This window comes from Silurus meridionalis, chromosome 7, assembly GCF_014805685.1.
Source record: "Silurus meridionalis isolate SWU-2019-XX chromosome 7, ASM1480568v1, whole genome shotgun sequence".
NCBI classification, from domain to species: Eukaryota; Metazoa; Chordata; class Actinopteri; order Siluriformes; family Siluridae; genus Silurus; species Silurus meridionalis.
In genome coordinates this window covers 13,960,804-13,978,763 of record NC_060890.1, presented here as the reverse complement: position 1 = coordinate 13,978,763, position 17,960 = coordinate 13,960,804, and the positions used below count along the sequence as shown (strand labels likewise).

Sequence of the window (17,960 nt, the reverse complement as noted above, 5' to 3'; positions counted from 1 at the left end):
ACAGTATGGTTTCATGCCGAGGAAGAGCACTACGGATGCAATATATGCTTTGAGAATGTGGATAGAAAATTATAGAGAAGGTCAGGAGGAGTTGCATTGTGTGTTTCTGGATTTAGAGAAAGTGTATGACAGGGTGCCGAGAGAGTAGTTGTGGTACTGTATGAAGAAGTCTGGTGTAACAGAATGTGAATGTGGTGCAGGACATATATGAGGACAGTGTGACAGCAGTGAAGTGTGCAGTAGGAACGACGGACTGGTTTAAGGTGGAGTTGGGACTCAAGGTAGCAGAGCTAAAGAGGTTATGGTTTTTATTGGGAGTGACGAGGATGGACAGGATTAGAAATAAGTTTATAAGTGGGACAGCGCATGTAGGTCGTTTTGGAGACAACGTGAGGGAGGTTTGATTGAGATGATTTGGACATGTGCAGAGGAGGGACATGGGGTATTTCAGTCGAAGAATGCTGAGGATGGAGCCACCAGGCAGGAGGAAAAGAGAAAGACAATGGAGGAGGTTTATGGATGTGGTGAGAGAAGACCTGCAGGTAGTTGGTTTAAGGGAGGACAGGGTGGTATGAAGACAGATGATCCGCTGTGACGACCCCTAATGGGAGAAGCCGAAAGAAGAAGAAGAAGAAATAGATGAAGACTGAATGGCTTGATGAGTATTAAAACACTGAATGAGGCAATAATTGAGGTTCAGCAGTGTTTATCTCTTGGATAGACTTCCAAAGCCATCTATTTAAAGGCACATTAAAGCTTTTTGTGGTGAGACACCACTAAATTAACATTCTTTGCATTTTGTCCCCCATTTATTATTTATAACACTATATGCCACATGTATGCAATATATTACATGTCAACTAAAAGCCAAATGTTTGGAAGAACCACTCATTTTTTATCATTATTATTTAACAAAATGTGATTAAATGTCAGTGGATATAGTGCAGAACAAATTGTTTTTCATTATTATGATCTGGTGACTCTAAGGAACTACTGGCAACAACCACCATAGAATGAGAGTACATCGCTGCAGACCAAAATCTTTGGTTAAATTAGAGCTCAATAAATATGCCATTTGTTGTTTATTTGTTGTTAACTAATTGAAAAACACAACTGTAGCTTGAGAATTACTTGCTTGCTTCCAGATATTTGGTCTCTAGCATGCATGTCACATCAATAACATTGCATTAGACAGTACACAGTGCCCTTAAATGAATGTGCCTTCATTTGACCAAACAGTTTTAAGTCTTGTTTTGAACATTTATCATCATTATATTTAATACACAGTATAAACACAATATATTTGGATAAAAAAATCACAAAAATGAAACAAATCTAAAACTTTTGTTTTCAGTAAAAGAAACACAGTGTGCTTTCAGAAACATCATAATGAATTAATACTATAACTAGTCAGATTTAAGTGCATTATATATGGCCATAACATAGACATAAGGCTACACTGCTACGCCTGCCATTTCCCGTAAGGCAGTTATATTGCATTTTGAATAAAATATTTTTGTATGTGCAAGGATTAATATGGGTTCTTCATAAGGATTGAAAGCACACAATATACATATATCTGTGCATATTTTTTTTAGAAGAAACCTACAGCCTTTTTAGTTTAAATCTTTACTCCTGAGATTTTTTTTAATCAGCCTTTAAAGTCTATAAACATGAACATTTATGATGTCCTCCGATGTAACAGGTTTTAAATCCTGGATTTCTGCCTTTTTCTCCTTCACATGAGGTATAAAGTCTCTGTTATCTTAAACTGACCTATTATTAAATTACAGAAATTAAAACTCTTGAAAGGAGCTTTAAAAGTGGTTTTCAGTCGCATAGGTTGCATTCTTCAGAAATATTTTTCTGTAAGGACAGACAGTAGAATGTCAGTGCCTGTTAAAGTCTAAATAATGTCTTTATGGGCTGGGCCAGATTTTCGTCTGAAGAATATATAACCAATTATAAAACATACAAAAATCAGGAGAGAGAGGAAAAACATGAGTGTGACATAGCCCCCATAAGGCAGGAGTGGAGTGTCTGGAGCTTCAGCAGGTATCATGTTTGTCAGGTTTAGCATGTAACCTAGTGTCCAGCCAGCTTCACTGTCTCCAATCTACATAAGGCACAAAACATTATCACAGAAACACATTAATACAGAAACTGACAGCCAAAAGCACCCATTTGGATATAGAAAGTTAAACCCAATCTATAATTATTTCAAGCAAATAGGTAAAAAACGATACCTTCTTGATGAAGTCAATGTTTTTCCAGTTGTCAGAAGTAAATTTGTATCCATCTTCCAGCAAAGTCAGGATATAAGTACCTGAGAAGCAATATTCTCCAAGATACTTTTCCTTCACATTAGGGTGTTTTTGTTTTAACTGTAACAGTAGACCAAGTTCAATATGAGAATATATTTAATGTTAAAATAAACAGATTATGCTTTTGGAGCTGGGGGAAAAAGGTCTCACAATGTTCCAGTTAGTGGTGCAGTAATCAGCCATTTTTTCTTTAGCCCCATTTAAGCTGTAAGCGGTCAGATTTAAAAAGTTCATCACAAAGAAATAAGCAGAAAATGCCTGAAAGACAAAAATGTCAGTTATTTTTCACAGCATTTATTTTATGCAAATAAAATAAGGTAAGTGCCCATTTCCCCCCAATGTCCTTACCCCAAATCGTCCTTCCACAGTAGGCTGGAAGACATTATTAAAGGAACATCTTGAATAATGACAGTAAGTATTGTTAAAGATCATCCTAACTGCTTCGTGGCATTTATGCCAATTTCCAATGCCAATATGGGTGAAATTTTTTTCTATCCGAGGACCGTTAACTTTAGTACAGGGGCTGTCAAAGACACTCTGTAAGCTCTTAATGACACTATAGCCAGGATTGAAACAAGGGTCCTCCAGAGTTATGTTACCTGTCTTAAAAAAAGAACAAATGAAGATTCAGTATTATCAAAATGGTTTAATATGTATTGTTCTTTTTTTTTTATATCAGATATCTTACCATATCATTTTTTGATTGTATTTGCTGTTTTATAGAAAGCTTTAGCCCTTGGTCCTTTCCATAACAAAGAAAACTGTGGGTATAAAGATGATAATCATTTCCATACAGCCGGAAATCAATGGAATTGTCTGGAGACTCCAGGTTCTGCCCAGACACAAAGGTGATTTGAGTGGAAGCTCCACCTAGGTCAAGAGCTCCCATAGTCCCTGAAGCCTAAACATTAACACACATAAAAAACACTTTACCATAAATATAGAAACATCATCATAATACTAATCAAATGTACTCTGGTTTAAAGTGTACATGTAATAAACAACAACCCTTTAGTGGTTTATTTATACTTTGTTTAGCAATAATCGGTCCTGTTAAAACAACTAATTGACTAATTAAAACTGTTGCACAAATACACTATTGACTAATTTTAGGCGTTATTATCAAATAAATGTGAGCACATATTGTTGCAGTCCATAAGCTACATTCATGTTGACTAGGCACCAAAAAACACAGGAATATCTGCTCTACCTTCCTGAAGTTATTACTCAGGTAGTTGACAGTGATCCAGCCAAAAGCTCCCTCTTCTTGTCCAGTAATAATACGAGCTCCCCGGTAGGAAAATGGGTAAGTCTGAAGAAAATTCTCCACAGACTTCAACACTTTTTCAGAGGCAGTGTCATCATCCATCCTTTACAAGACACACTGTGTTATCTATAATTATTTGGTACAGCACTGTCAATAGGTCAATAGACTATATACAATTACATTCTGCTGTTTTGCACTGTAATCCAGCACAGTGGATTTAATCTTAAGGTTTTATATATGTATGTAAGGGTTATAAATATTTTACCAATAGTCTATAGGGAACCAAAGAACTAAAAAATACTACTACTAAAAGACACTGGGAATCTTGCTGGCCTATGTCAGTTACTAATTACATAATTTCACATTTAAGTTAGTTGATTGACTCAACTTTTGGCCTTGAAAGGTCCAATTGTTGCTATCACAGCTTGTTTGTGGGACCAGCCACTAAGGTCTACAGCATAAGTTAGCCTGCAAAAACCTTTGCACATTTACGTATTCACTCTGCTATTGGCAATGCCAAACACACAATCAAATGTTGAACAAGTAAACTAGTTTCACTTGAATTACACACGCCTTGAGTAAATAAAAAATTATTTTGAATAAAAGCTGACATTCTATCTTGTAAACTCACAATCATTAATAATTAAAAATTCATTGTGCTGGTATAAAATGCTAAAACATCATGAATTGTGTCAATAGCATATTAGCAATAATGTGTTGAATGGGTTTGGCTGTCACATGGGTTGGTTGTCAAAGCAGGAACATATCTTGTACACCATGGGATTCTGTTAAAAAATATGCTAAATCAATGTCTTGCTATACAGGCCTTGAGACATGTCTATTTATTTTCTCTGAATGAAAGATAGTTGATGTGCGGTGTTTTTTATGATATATGGTTATTATATTATTTAAGTAATATTATATAAGGTGAATATTTAAATTTATTTTATTTATGAGACACAACAGTCAGACTAGAACAACAAACTGTAACGACAAACTTAATTTTCACCAATAGTAGTTTATCTGCCAAAGATTATCAAATGGAATTATTCATATGTGTCTCTTTTATCTATAGTTACTTCACATACAAATTCTATTAGATAATAGTAAAAATTTAAGCGCATTTACTTGAGTAGTCTCATGCCTGCTGTGGCTCCCAGATATACCGGTGTTTCATGGTGTCTGTGTTTAGGTATGGTCATTTTAGCCTCATCCATACACTCCTTCAATGACACACCAGCTTTATCTGGAGTCCCTGAGTAACTGGATATCCCTTTGCCTTTTAAAAATAGTGTCAGTTGCAAAGAAGAGAGAAAAGAGTTATTTATTCAAATTCTGACAGAGCGCAGTTTTGCTATGGAAAAGAGAATTGTAACAATGTGAATAGTAGGATTTGATTATGGGGAATGTAACCTTTTAAGTTAGATGGAAGACCATTCCCTTGGACCCTGCCAATAAATATAGTGTTCTCTTTTACCTTTTACATTGCATGCATGTTTCTGCTGAACCATGCCAGTGTTGTTCTCTTTCTCAGCTGGCCACTCATAGACATAAACAGATGTATGAGAAGACCCTGCATCAAGGACTATCCCATACTGTGAAAGACAGGTATTATTATGCATCACAACCTTAAACTGCCATCACAAATCACAGTCAAACTGTAGCTCCTTGAATGTTCTTTTACTATTAATCAGTCATGGTAATATAAGCAAAATGTAAACATTTAAAATGATCTAAATTATATATATATGATTATGTTCATGCTGGAGTTCTGTCATAATTATGCTCTGTCAATTTTTATCTAAATAATGTTTGAATAATTGACATCCTACAGGTGAATAGTAGCTTTCATACCTTGTATTTCTGATGTAAAGGTTTGTTTTGTACTACTCCAATGGATACCATTATGATGATTCCCACTGCAATGATGGCTGTGACTATGATGATCTGCCTCCTGTGCCAAGGATTCTTCACTTTAATTTCTAAGAAAAATAGTGAGAAGAGAGGGATTAATGTCAACTGTTAAAAATTAAAATAGTGCAAACCCATATGATGGTTTACACATTATGCAAACTTTAGATTTGGACAATAGGAAATGCTATTTCCTTTTTTCCATTTTGTATGAAATATAAATGGATTATTTCTATCATGCTGAAGTAATACTAAAACAATTCACTGTTTAGACAGAATAGTTGGGAAAAGAGACACCTGGACGGTGAGCTTTGTGGAAAATCATAGAAGGAATGAATTAACACTGTTTACAATGTCTACTCAGTATCAGATCCTACTGCTGTCCACTGTTTAGACAAGGAGTTGAAGAGTCGTGCTCTGCCTTTGATGCTGTGGCTTTGATTTTTCACAGCCACATAATTATAAAAGATAACACTGCTTACATTAAAAGCTATGTGTGTATGATAAAGTGGAAATTGTATTTAGCATAAGTATTTTTTTTATTATTTATTTATTTATTTTTTTTGCTGTGACTATTAAGATGTTTTTAATGATCCTTTTTCAGATGTGTTGGTATATTAGCAGCTCAAGGCATTTTAACAGCTAAAGTAGACAAAATCTTTTTGCTTCTTAGGATTACTCACTAACTCTCCTCAAGTTTACTCACTTGAGTATATACACTTAATCTTAAAATGATGTTAGTCATGCAGTTCCAATTACTGCAGAATTCGTAGTTACTAAATATTAGGATCAGCATTATACAATGTGTTATAGCAGTAGAAGCTTTTCAAAATGCATTAATAGAGCTTAAGTCATTCTGTTGGATATAATTTAATAAAAAGATCCCTAATTGCTCATATTACTCAGACCTCCCTCATCTGATCATTTAATTTACCACCAGTTCATGCTAAGTTCACACTGTTTGGCTACCATAAGTCTACCACAAAAACCCTCCATACATCAAGGTCACTGGTGCATTGAATGGTTCCTTTTGTAAAAATTACCTCAACATATGTAATGTTTTACATTCAATCCCTGGAGAGAAATATGGTAGGAACAAAGCCTGTTAGGAAGAAATAGACATTGACTATGGAAATACACAAAACAAATGCATAAAAGAGCCATCAATCTCAGTCTAAATCATTGACATTGCTAGAGCGCTTAACTGTAGTAAAGACAATAGTCCACCCTTATCACAGCATGCCCTGTTTCCTTTTTAGCGCTACATGATTTATTATTGTATCCCTTTCTGGTTTTATTTACGTCAGTTAATTTGTTCAAGGAAATATCTAGAACAAATTTGTTAAAGTCTTTACAGACTTTTCACTGCACAGCTGTTTTATGATTATCTAGTATGAACTTAAAACATCACAATACAACATATGTTGCGTGGAGCTGATGTTTTAAGTGTAACTATTTGCCATAGTAAGATTTCAACCAGCATTGTAGCTGTATCCCCTAGCTTTAAGTGTAGCACAGACACATACATACAATTATTAAACAAGCACAGTAAGCTGGGTTTCTGCCTAAAACACTGAGTAGACTCACACAAAGCAGTGACAACCCCATAGATTTTAACACAATTCAGTTATCGTAACCTCCTGAAATATTCTTTAAAATATTCTAAGCATATTAAAGTAAACTGTTTTAGCACCCCAGATGGAGGACACTTATTGATCCCCCTTGATAAAATGAATTTCTACTGAATTATATAATGTCTGCAATAGCATAAACATGAATAAACTATATTTTTAGGTAATCTTTATAAGTTGTTAAAGACACAATCAGATTAGTTGCTCTCAGGGCACTAATCAGGGAGGCTAATCTTTACCTATATGACAATGTATAAAACATGTTTTATATGTATACAACACCAACTATGTTTTTTTTCTGTCAGCAAAATAAATATAGCCCCATCATAGAAACAGAATGATATGAGTGTGGGTGCATCTTTCTAATAATACAACTATATCTTAGCTTTTGGCTCTATTGCTATATCACTATCAATGCTGTTCAGCGGTTTATCATGTTCCATGTTTCTTTAAGCTGAAATTATATGACGTTATATGATACAGTACTTCCTGCATGTACTGCTGTCACACAGCCGTCTGTTTAATTTTTTTTCTCAACTGATTTGTGTCAGACCACATGCATAGCACTTTTTGCTGTTGGCTAGAGTCAAAGCTAAAGGGACGTTATTCTTACATACCTCCATTTTTGTAAGAAAGAAAGAAAGAAAGAACGAAAGAAAGGAAGAAAGAAGGAAAGAAAGAAAGAAAGAAAGAAAGAAAGAAAGAAAGAAAGAAAGAAAGAAAGAAAGAAAGAAAGAATTCAGTTTTTAAATGTGAGGATTTTAACATGGCTTTGTACAAGGCTCAGCTAATCAATATTCAAAAGGTATTTATTACAACTGTATATATATTTAGATTTGCTTCTCTGGGAATGTTTAGATAAACTAATTTACTACAATTATATCATAGAGCACTGTGTTAAGAAAACATCAATTTCCTGGAGACTCCATTGCCATTAACAATACAGTTTCCTGCTTTGTGTTTATCTGCTTTAATTTATCCAGGAAATGAAAACCATTACTATGGAGAAACCAAAAACAAATAGGCATGCATACATAATGTTTGAAATATCATAGTAAAAAATATGTTACAGCTGTATTATAACAGTGAGGAAACACTTACCCTGAGTAGTTAGTCTTATGTCCCTCATGAGCTATTCATCCTCTGGATGTTTTCTGTATGTTAAAAGGAATTTACTTTTGTACTTCCTATGAATTTTGCTAGCCACACTATGTTGTCTGAAAATGTAGCCTGGGTGTCTAGGATTGAAGCTGTCATAGCCTGAAATGTGTATCATTGGTAAGGCTTGTCTGTACTTATCCTCATTTGGCTGAGGTAGTGCAATCCATTGAGTGTGGAAGAACTGTGTCAAAAGTCCACAGTAAATAACAGTAGATCCTGTTTTATACCTTCCGTAGTTGAGTAGGATTACAGTTAAGGGGCTCTATTATCAATAAATCTTAGTTCCTTAAGGCTGATTACTGAAAATTGGACAGTTTTAGCATTGCACTAACAGTTTGGTTTGTATAACAATAACATTCTAACTAAAATGGATGTGGACATTTTTCATGCTCCATGTTTTGACATTTAAAGCTAACTCTGGACATAACACTGTTATGATAAATGGCTCTTGACATATTATAAAGAAAAAAATTATTTTGGAAAAGGTTAATCTAGACTAACAATTTGGAGAGTCACATTTTATTTATGTGAGAATCACTGCTCTAGAGGAACTTATATATATATATATATATATATATATATATATATACACGAATTCTGTTACTCATTTTACATAATAAGAGCAACTTTAATGACCTGAAGAGAATAAGTGGTAGGAAAGCAACATCTAGATATTTAAAAGTATGTTATAGTAAATCAAGGATCAAGGTTAAACCATATTTTAAAATGACATGATAATTATATTGATGACATTGCATGTTTCTGAATATACCTTTAACCAAACATAAGGTCTTGAGCCAGCACAGTCATCTACATATCAGACTGACCAAACCCTGAATTATCTGCTTTAGTCTGCACTTGTTAGATGTGTCAGTTTTTTTAGCCACAAAACCTCATCTTAATAACCAAACTGCGCTTTCCACTGCAGTGAGTTATGCATTTTCATTATAAGATAAGGCTACAATCTGATGTATTGGGGTTAGGGTTAGGATTAGGGTTAGGGTTAGGGATAATCAAATGAGTTTTAAATAATCTTAGACATTTTAAAAGAAAGGTTTTAAACCTGAGATGGAACTAAAACCCCTCTTTAAAATGCACTGTTAGAAGAAATGTTTATAATTCACCACATTGTCTGCCAGCAATGGTTTGTGCATAAGTGATGTCAGCAGTGAGGAGGATGTATGCCAGATGTCAAGTTCTTGTTGTCATACCTAGTCAGAGTGACACATTCACTCCTTAAGGACGTTTTTAGTCACATTTAAAATAATGCCAAGCTGAGTCTGTAGAAGAAATAAAATATTATAAGATTGTAGTTTTGAAACTGACTAACAATCTTTCATCTATTAACAGTTGCAAGCAAGAGTTGTGCTTACAGTTCAAAAGTCAAAACTTTTGCAGTGCATGGTTGGGTGGTCTGCATGGGAAACCCACGTGTGACTACATATGGTCGCATTTTTGAAGTTAATGTTTGCATTCTATTTAGATTTGCTTTCAAACAAGTGCAGAAATGCTATAGATGTAGATCTAAAATGAGATAAATACAATTCCTTTCTAATTAAACAAAATTAGTTCAAGTGGCTGATATTTTTGAAAAAAATGCATTAAGACTGCTATATTAGACATCTTTTCTGGCTCTTTATTCTTTCACACCTCTGCTAACCATTCAATCACAAGAATACTCACAAATCTTTGCTTTAGGTTAATTTTATTTACGGTAGGTCCAGGTGTATTTTTTGAAACATGAGTAATGCCCACTCTGATACAGAATGTCAGTTGAGTAACTGGTGTGGTGTTAGAGGAAATCAGCACGTCTGTACTGTGTGGTCTGGCTTTGAAATGACTAATAGCTGCAAGACAGAGCTACTCATGCCACAACAACCCCCCTTCCACTTTTCCATGATGTCATCAAAGCACAATGGTCTTGTCTCAACAACTAAACTTTTTGGTGCATTCCATTTAAATCTTTATCTAAAATGAACCAATGCCTTTGGCTAAAAAGAACATGCCAACAGGTTGGTAAAAAATAAGCTCCTATGCTTGTGATATTCGAGCTTTCAGAATTTGGAATAGCTCACTGGTGATAACGCCATCAATGATAATGTGATCCATGCAACAATACTACAGTGTTTAAAACTAATAGGATCAATACAGGATCGATATGTTAAACTTCTTTCAAACAGCTAACAATGCCTCACTTCACTTCACTGCAGGGGTACTCCTTAATTTGTCTTATCATTTAATGCCAGGATAAGGATTACTCACCACAAAAACTTCCTTTATAGGAAGCTCTGGGTGGGGAGCACTAAAATCACAATTTCTTCAGTCTTCACTCACAGCATTTCTATGGAATGAATTTTTTTTTTTTAAGGAATTACAACCGTTTCTATTAATGAATAGCCTGTGATTTTGATACTTGCTTTATATGTGTGACAAAGGCATAGTTACTAAAGACATGCTCCATCTAATTTAGCTTTTGATTTCTCCACATGCTGCTATTCTATTACGCTATTACCAAAATGTAGCCATTAACAGTATCCCAATACATATGAATGAGCTGAACAGGAAACAATTTTTTCATTAATTTGTAGTCATTGCTAGTTTTTTTCTTATGTCTAAGCATACATTATATGGTTGTAGGCAACTTCATTGTTATTTGATTTAGTTGTGATTTTTAACAAGCTGCTGTGAAGATTTTATGCACATAGACAGTTTTTAAATGTCTAACAGCAAATGCATCACTTCTGCACTTGAGAGCAACAGTTTTTTCCAACCTAGACCTAAAATGTCACACTAAATAATTTTTTTGTTTTAGTCTCACCCACACCTATAGCGCTGGCACATACACTGTAACACACTTACTTCTTACTTGTTACTTCTAAATGTTGCTATGCATTATGAGCTACTGTTGCATATAATACTGAAATGAACTGGTTTAAATGTGGAGATATTTATACAAACTCAGTTCGTTTATTCACAATACATTCATTTATTTTTTGTTACATTTTCACTGGTATTTTATACATTTTGATCACTGATCATTTTGTTGTATATGACCTTTGTTTGACTGTAATAATTTCCTCTCTTGCAGGGAAGCCTTGCATGTCATAAATAACGACGATAGGGAATCACTTGGGCCCCTCTTGGGCAACTTCCTCAATTGACACATGACTGGAATAATAAGGGAAGCCCACTGAACAGGGCCCGGAAGTCTAGTTTTCCCCAGAGCAGTAAAATAAGGGGCTTATTGATAGACACTGGGCGGTGGCTAGCTCTATTCTGAACCTTCTGTAACATGAGAATGGTAAATACATTCCCAAACATTTTACATATTCTATTTTAGGTTAAGGGCAGTTATAATCCTCATTTCAACTGTTTTAATTTAACTACAGACTTTGATTGGATGCATTGCCAGCATTGTCTCCTCTAATGTGAGATAGCTTGGTTTCCAGATGGCCTGAGTGCAATAGCAGAGTGAACATCTAAGTTACATAACAGTCTATTCTCTCATTCTCCCCTCAGACCCATACAGATATTGTCTCAGACTTTGCAGCAATAAAGCAACCTCCCCACCCCTCCCTCCCAGACTCCTTGTCAGCTACAATTGTTTGGACAGAGCCCAGCAGCCAAGTATGGAGACATTAGAGGCCCATTCAGTGTATTGTGTATTCCTTTTCAGGAGCTCAATATCCTCCATTACCTGCTCATCTGACTTTAATGGAAGGACAGTATTAAATTAAGCATCCAGTGATGTACATCAGTGTCTTTGAGACTCCCTAATGCTTTAATGCCGGGTGCAAACATTCCAGTAGCTTCCAGTAGTACAGAATATTTTCTCACAGACTTGCAGGTTGTCTGATACAGCCTGAGTATATTGTGGTGAGGTTTTCTTGGTCAGATACAAACTTTAGACGGCTATTAGAGATCTTTTTGTTTTAACCTTTAAATAAGCAGTGTATATTTTATATATCATATGTCCAAAACTTGTCCAATTCCTATATTTAGCAAAAAAGCCATCAGACAGTGGTTTATACTGAACAAATCACATCCGGTACAAAAAGCAAAAAGTACTATCTTTACCTTAGATATAAAGGCTTAAGAAGTTTTGACATGACCAAGTCTTTTTTTCCAGAACAGGAAAAAACATTTAAAAGCCATCTGGATGCAATCAAAGCATGAAAACCTCAACTTAACCTCCAGCTTTTTGTGGCCTTTTCCCAACTAATCTTGATTACATTTTACCAGCCACATTACACACATGCAAGAAAGTGTGTATGAAAAAGGATGCGCATGCTTTACCTTGCTGTTCTTCCATTTGTGCAGCCCTTTTTTTAAAAAGTTTCTCACTTCCTCTCTTCGTTCTCCCTCTCTCGGTCCCGTTCTGGGTCTCCCTCTGTTATCTAGGTTGTTGGCTTGTATTCCTCAGCAGGTCTTTCCCATTCTTGATGTCCTTTGTAAGAGGGTTGGAGTAGGCGGGATTTCCTCCAGCTTTCTCCCTCCCTTTCCTCAATCTCACTTTCACAAGCCCCTACTCACTATCTTTCTGTGTTCTCTATAAAGTCTAGCTTAGAATGGAGCATTTGTATGTGTGTCTAAATAATGTGTGTGTGGGGGTGAGCGTGTGCACTGAAAAAGGAAAGGGGAGACAATTTAAAAAGAAAAGTAAAGACAGATTATCAGAACTGTAGAAGGAAGACAATTTGGTTCCCTTAGCCTCAATTCATAATGCACACTCTCTTTCACACTAGCTGGTATTGTTTCACCACAATTTCCTTTGTTCCAGATCTGGCTTCTGAGCCAAGCTTTCATCAATCACAAAGCAAGCATGTTTGTTTGTTTTTTTCACAGGAAATACATTAAAACCTATGCTAAAATATTTAACACTGTTGTAAAAATCTGTCTCCAAGATTACATTACAGCCATTGTACATGTATTTTGTTTTTCTGCTTTCATTGTGGGTAATGTCCTAAGGGAAAAGAGAAGATACAATGAGTGCTGACACTAGATAGTCTATGGAGCAAACGTGTTCTAAAAAGCATATTTAACCTATAAAAATGGGAGAAGTTTGTGTACCTTATCTTTCTACTCCTGTGGGTCATATCCATAGCAATCTGCTCGTGTTTATGTTTAGGACTCATTAACAGCATTTTGCAAACAGAGTGAAATGGAACAAGTTTTCAAGTATAGAAAGTTCATTTGTTTAAATCAGCGTTTTCAGTTCCCATATAAAGTAGAAAACAATGTGCAGTTAAAAAAAAAAAGAGGAAACATGAAACAGGAAAGAATAGTTTCATTTTTTGCAACACTACAGAATAAAGTCGTTTCATACTTTAAGGTACTGATCTATCCACATCCACAAGACAAAAAAAAAGAAAAAATATCTTAGCTTACTTACAACCGAGTGCTAAATTATGTATACTTTATGGGAAAAGGAAAGTAAACAAAAAATATTTAATTCCTTCATTATTACAAATAACAAGTAACAATTATTCATTTTTATACTTGTATTTATATTTTATATTTTTTATACCACTGCATGTTTTAAATCTTGAATCAGAAAGTTATGCATTTATTTTCAGTAATGGTGGATACATTACATAATCTAAAGCTTGTAATAGACCTTTAAAAAATCTGATGTTCTTTAACAACAGTTTAATGCTTTTCTATTAGATGTTTATTTAGCATTTATTGATTATGTCAGCACTTTGTCAGTTGTTGTCTTTGTTTATTAAGTTTCCAGGAAAGAAAATCTGCAGGACAAAAGAATTTGCATTTCACAGTTTCTTGTTAACAAGAGTTTAATCAATTTAGAGAGAGAGAGAGAGAGAGAGAGAGAGAGAGAGAGAGAGAGAGAGAGATAAAGGCAGTCTGGTGCAGAAACTAATTACACTTGTAGGTGCTATAATGTAAGTGATGGTAAAAAGTGTGACATATAAACAATACTGAACTCAGGTTACTGTCTAAATGCAGTTTTTGTATTCCCCCAACAGTAAATGTTGTACATGAGACACTAAAACAGATCGGCTTTCCCTCTTTGGTCTATTTGTGTAGAGTATTCTCTCCTAATGCTCAGTGTTCCAGGGATTGGCTACATATAAATGCAACCCTGACCAAGATAGTAGATAAAGTAAAAATTTAAAGTGAGTAAATGACAGAGAATACTTTTTTTATAAAAAAAAAAAAAAACACTGTTGGGAATGTAAAATGCAGTTGTAAAAGATGTGAATTTGGAGCTGAAATTCAATTTTGTTACTCTGAAGTATAGTCTTTAACTTAAAATTGTTTTACTTCTATAATGTGAATGAAACAGTATAATATTTGTATGTTCATCTGAGAACTCTGGAACAGAGGCCTACATAGATGTGTTGTGGTATTTTTAGAATGAAAAGAATTCATGGAATCAAGGAAATTATGTTAAAGGACATGGTCATACAGAATGGTGCATGATTGACCTCACATAGTTAGAACACACTTGGTGCCTCTGTGGCCCCAAATGCATAATTCATTAAACTCATTTCCATCCAGCTTCCTTCTGGAGAAAACATATGGACTCCAAAAGGGGAACAGATTTATCCTATTTAATTTAATTTAATGCATCATGCATAGGACAACATGCTTGGATCACAGAAACATAATTAATGTAAAACATATTGTTCTCTTTGAGCACAAATATTCTGGAAGACATCATTTTATGGCTAATCTAATTCTAAGTTTATTAGGTAGTTATATTTAGTAATAAAAGCCTATTCACTGTGGGGTGAAACAGTCATGATTTTACTGTTACTAAAATTGTTTAGTCCCGTTTCCTATTTTACAAACTGACTTTGTGGAAGTTACTGTTTGTGTCAACCCACTACTTGCTACCAACTACTAACTAAATAAAACTAAATTAATTGTTTTATTCATAATACATATGAAAAACATCTCAGCTATTACACACAACTTTATCAATAAGATTTTCAATAGCTAAATAAAATAGCCTACTAGACTTTATAATTCATCATAACTGAGGAATTTTAAATTCTTACTCCATAAGAGATGCTTCTTAAGTAATTTGTTACACTTTTTATAAACTATATTTAAAATATAGCTGCAAGGGGTATTTCTCAATTTTAAAGCATTCGTGTGAAAATATAATCTGGTGGTTGATTAGTGGTATCAGTTAAATGGAAAAACCATTCAAATGTAATGGCAGCTAATGCCTGCTAAAAGCTGACTGACTGATGGCAGCTAATGTTTTTCAACTGAGCAAGTGAGCAAAAAGAAGGCAACTACAGATTTAGATATATAAGACACATTTTACCTTGATTGGCTATGTGGCTAAAAAATCGGGCTTTAATCAATCACAATGCATTATTCCCAACAAACAGATACAATAAAGATAAGGATATTAGCCACACTATTTTTTTTTTATTCCTCTGCTGGTTGCCAGGCAATCTTGCCTTTGGTCTTCTATGCACAATGTGTTTGTAGCTTTTGTTATTGAGAAGGAAGTTTGATTCACTCTGTCATTGCTTGTGTCATTATTTTGATGCAAGACTCTCTGTGCTGTAATGTGCCTGCTTCTTGTAAAACTGTTATTTCAGTTGAACATTTCCTTTTTGAAATGTCACAATGTCAATTTCAAGTAGAGTCATCACTCCATACCACCCACACAAACTGTTTACTGTGTGCAGCAGGGGGGTCTTTGCTGTGGTCTCAAAAAAACTTTATTTAATTATAAAAAAAAACTATTGTTATTAAATCATTATTAAAAATTAAATGCAAATCTCACTAACCTTTTTTATTACTAAAATTACAGATTATAAAACAACACTGACAAAGAAGAAAATAGCATGTGGTCTCAATATATATTTTTTATTTGCTCTTTTTGGGTGAGCCTCCTGATTGTCCGAAGGGTCTCTGTGGTTGTGTAGTTTGATTAATGTAGAAAATGGCGATAACAACTGTTATCTTTCAACTTGCAGATATGTTTGATTTGATATTGTGTAAGTCAATACAGAATAATATGTGTAAGTGTAGCTAGCTCTCTAGCTATCCCAGTTCAGTTTGTTCCTTCAAACACACACACACACACACACACACACACACACACACACACACACACACACATACACACATACACACATGCACACAGAGATGCATATTTTAGTACCTTAGGAGATCCTCTTATTCTGGTTGAGTCTTGAGAGGAAGTGTTAAATAATCCATGGAATGGTTTATTGAAAACAGCAAACCCATCCATGCACTTCACATAAGAAACCACCCTGAAACATCTTTTTCAACAAATTCATGTAGTAAATCTTGAATTATTTGCAGATTATATTTACTTTTACAGAACATTAAAGAGATTTTTTTTCCTTTATAAATTTACATAACATTCCACTGGTGAGGGGCATTAATTGTTTTATCCGCTAATCTAAAATCTGAACTCTAAAACAAATTTCACACAGTCTTCACAGTGTGAGTTAAGTTGATATGATCAGGCAGGAGTTTTTTGTAAGAATTTGTATTATTATTATTATTATTATTAGTAGTAGTAGTAGTAGTAGTAGTAGTTGTATTGTTCTTGTTGCTATAGTAATTATCATCATCATTATTATTATTATAATTATTATTATTATAAGTAGTAGTATTCAATGTCAGTATCAGTGGTATTAATCATCATCATCATCATTTTCCATATGAGTGCCAGCCAAACATCCCTATAATGTTGAATATTCCTATTAAAAATCCTCGTGGAGACATTTGGCCCCCACAAAGATATAAAAACAAGGCTACACATAGAGGGGCAGCAACATATGGCAAACAGTAATGCATGCAATCCAGTTCACTTATGGCTGCAATGCCTTGACATAATGACTCCAACAGGCCTCTGAAGAACTTGTAACTAAGTAACTGCAGACTGGAACGATGAGCTCTGTAAAAACATCTGGCTGAATCTCTTCAGTGAGGCCTTCCTGCCAAAGAACAGGGTTTGTCCTGTAGGATTGGTGTAGCATTTGTTTAAAACAAAACAAACTCTGTAACTGTATTTAAATAAATTTTCTTGAACATTTTGACAATTGTGTTTATCTTAGCGTATTCTGTTTGCTTGCACTGCCCCCTGGAGTTTGAAAGTGTCTACTATAAGACTTCATTATAAGCTAAGCAGAACAATATGTATTAGCTAGAATCCGATTATATTAATATGACCTTTATATTAGTACTGTTCTTTGTGCTCATTTTTGTCTGGTCAAAGCTCACCATGGTAAAAATGTTTGGACAGATTTAACAATTTCCTTTCACTGGAAAACTTTACGGCATGACAGTGATACTGTGCACAAAGCATGGTTCATAAAGTCATGATTTGCTACAGTTGGCATGCACATGTGCCCTACTAAAAAAGTCCTGACCTCAACTCCATTCAACACCTAAATAAATTGAAAATATGACCTCATATCAGGCCTCTACACTCAATTTCCAATTTGTGAAAAACATCCCAGAAGACTCGTGGCTTAGTTGTGAGCATGTTTTGGTCCTTCTCAGGTTGGGGATTTGACTCCTAGCTCCACCCTGTGTTGGTCGAGTATGCATATTCTCCCCATGCTTTGGGGGTTTCCTCAAAGTATTCTGGCTTCCTTACACAGTCCAAAGACATAGTTTTCTAAATTATCTGTACTATTTAAA

At 34.6% G+C, this 17,960-nt stretch overlaps 1 protein-coding gene across 1 annotated transcript; it reads right to left on the bottom strand.

Annotated features, from left to right (window-relative positions):
* Positions 1-689: 689 nt before the first annotated feature.
* entpd1 (ectonucleoside triphosphate diphosphohydrolase 1) lies at positions 690-13,456 on the bottom strand. Its single transcript, XM_046854050.1, has 11 exons — positions 13,365-13,456; positions 12,591-13,257; positions 5,446-5,573; positions 5,069-5,186; positions 4,720-4,870; positions 3,535-3,694; positions 3,013-3,225; positions 2,673-2,927; positions 2,475-2,582; positions 2,247-2,384; positions 690-2,116 (listed from the first exon to the last, which is right to left on the bottom strand). Exons 2-11 carry the CDS (start codon positions 12,604-12,606, stop codon positions 1,907-1,909), a joined length of 1,497 nt encoding a protein of 498 aa, XP_046710006.1. The 5' UTR covers positions 12,607-13,257; positions 13,365-13,456; the 3' UTR covers positions 690-1,906.
* Between the last annotated feature and the right edge of the window lie 4,504 nt (positions 13,457-17,960).

Coding starts and splice junctions, on each gene's coding strand:
- entpd1 (XM_046854050.1), bottom strand. Junction 2,928..3,012: donor TACAATCAAAAAATGATATG/GTAAGATATCTG, acceptor TCTTTTTTTAAG/ACAGGTAACATAACTCTGGA. Junction 2,385..2,474: donor GCACCACTAACTGGAACATT/GTGAGACCTTTT, acceptor CTACTGTTACAG/TTAAAACAAAAACACCCTAA.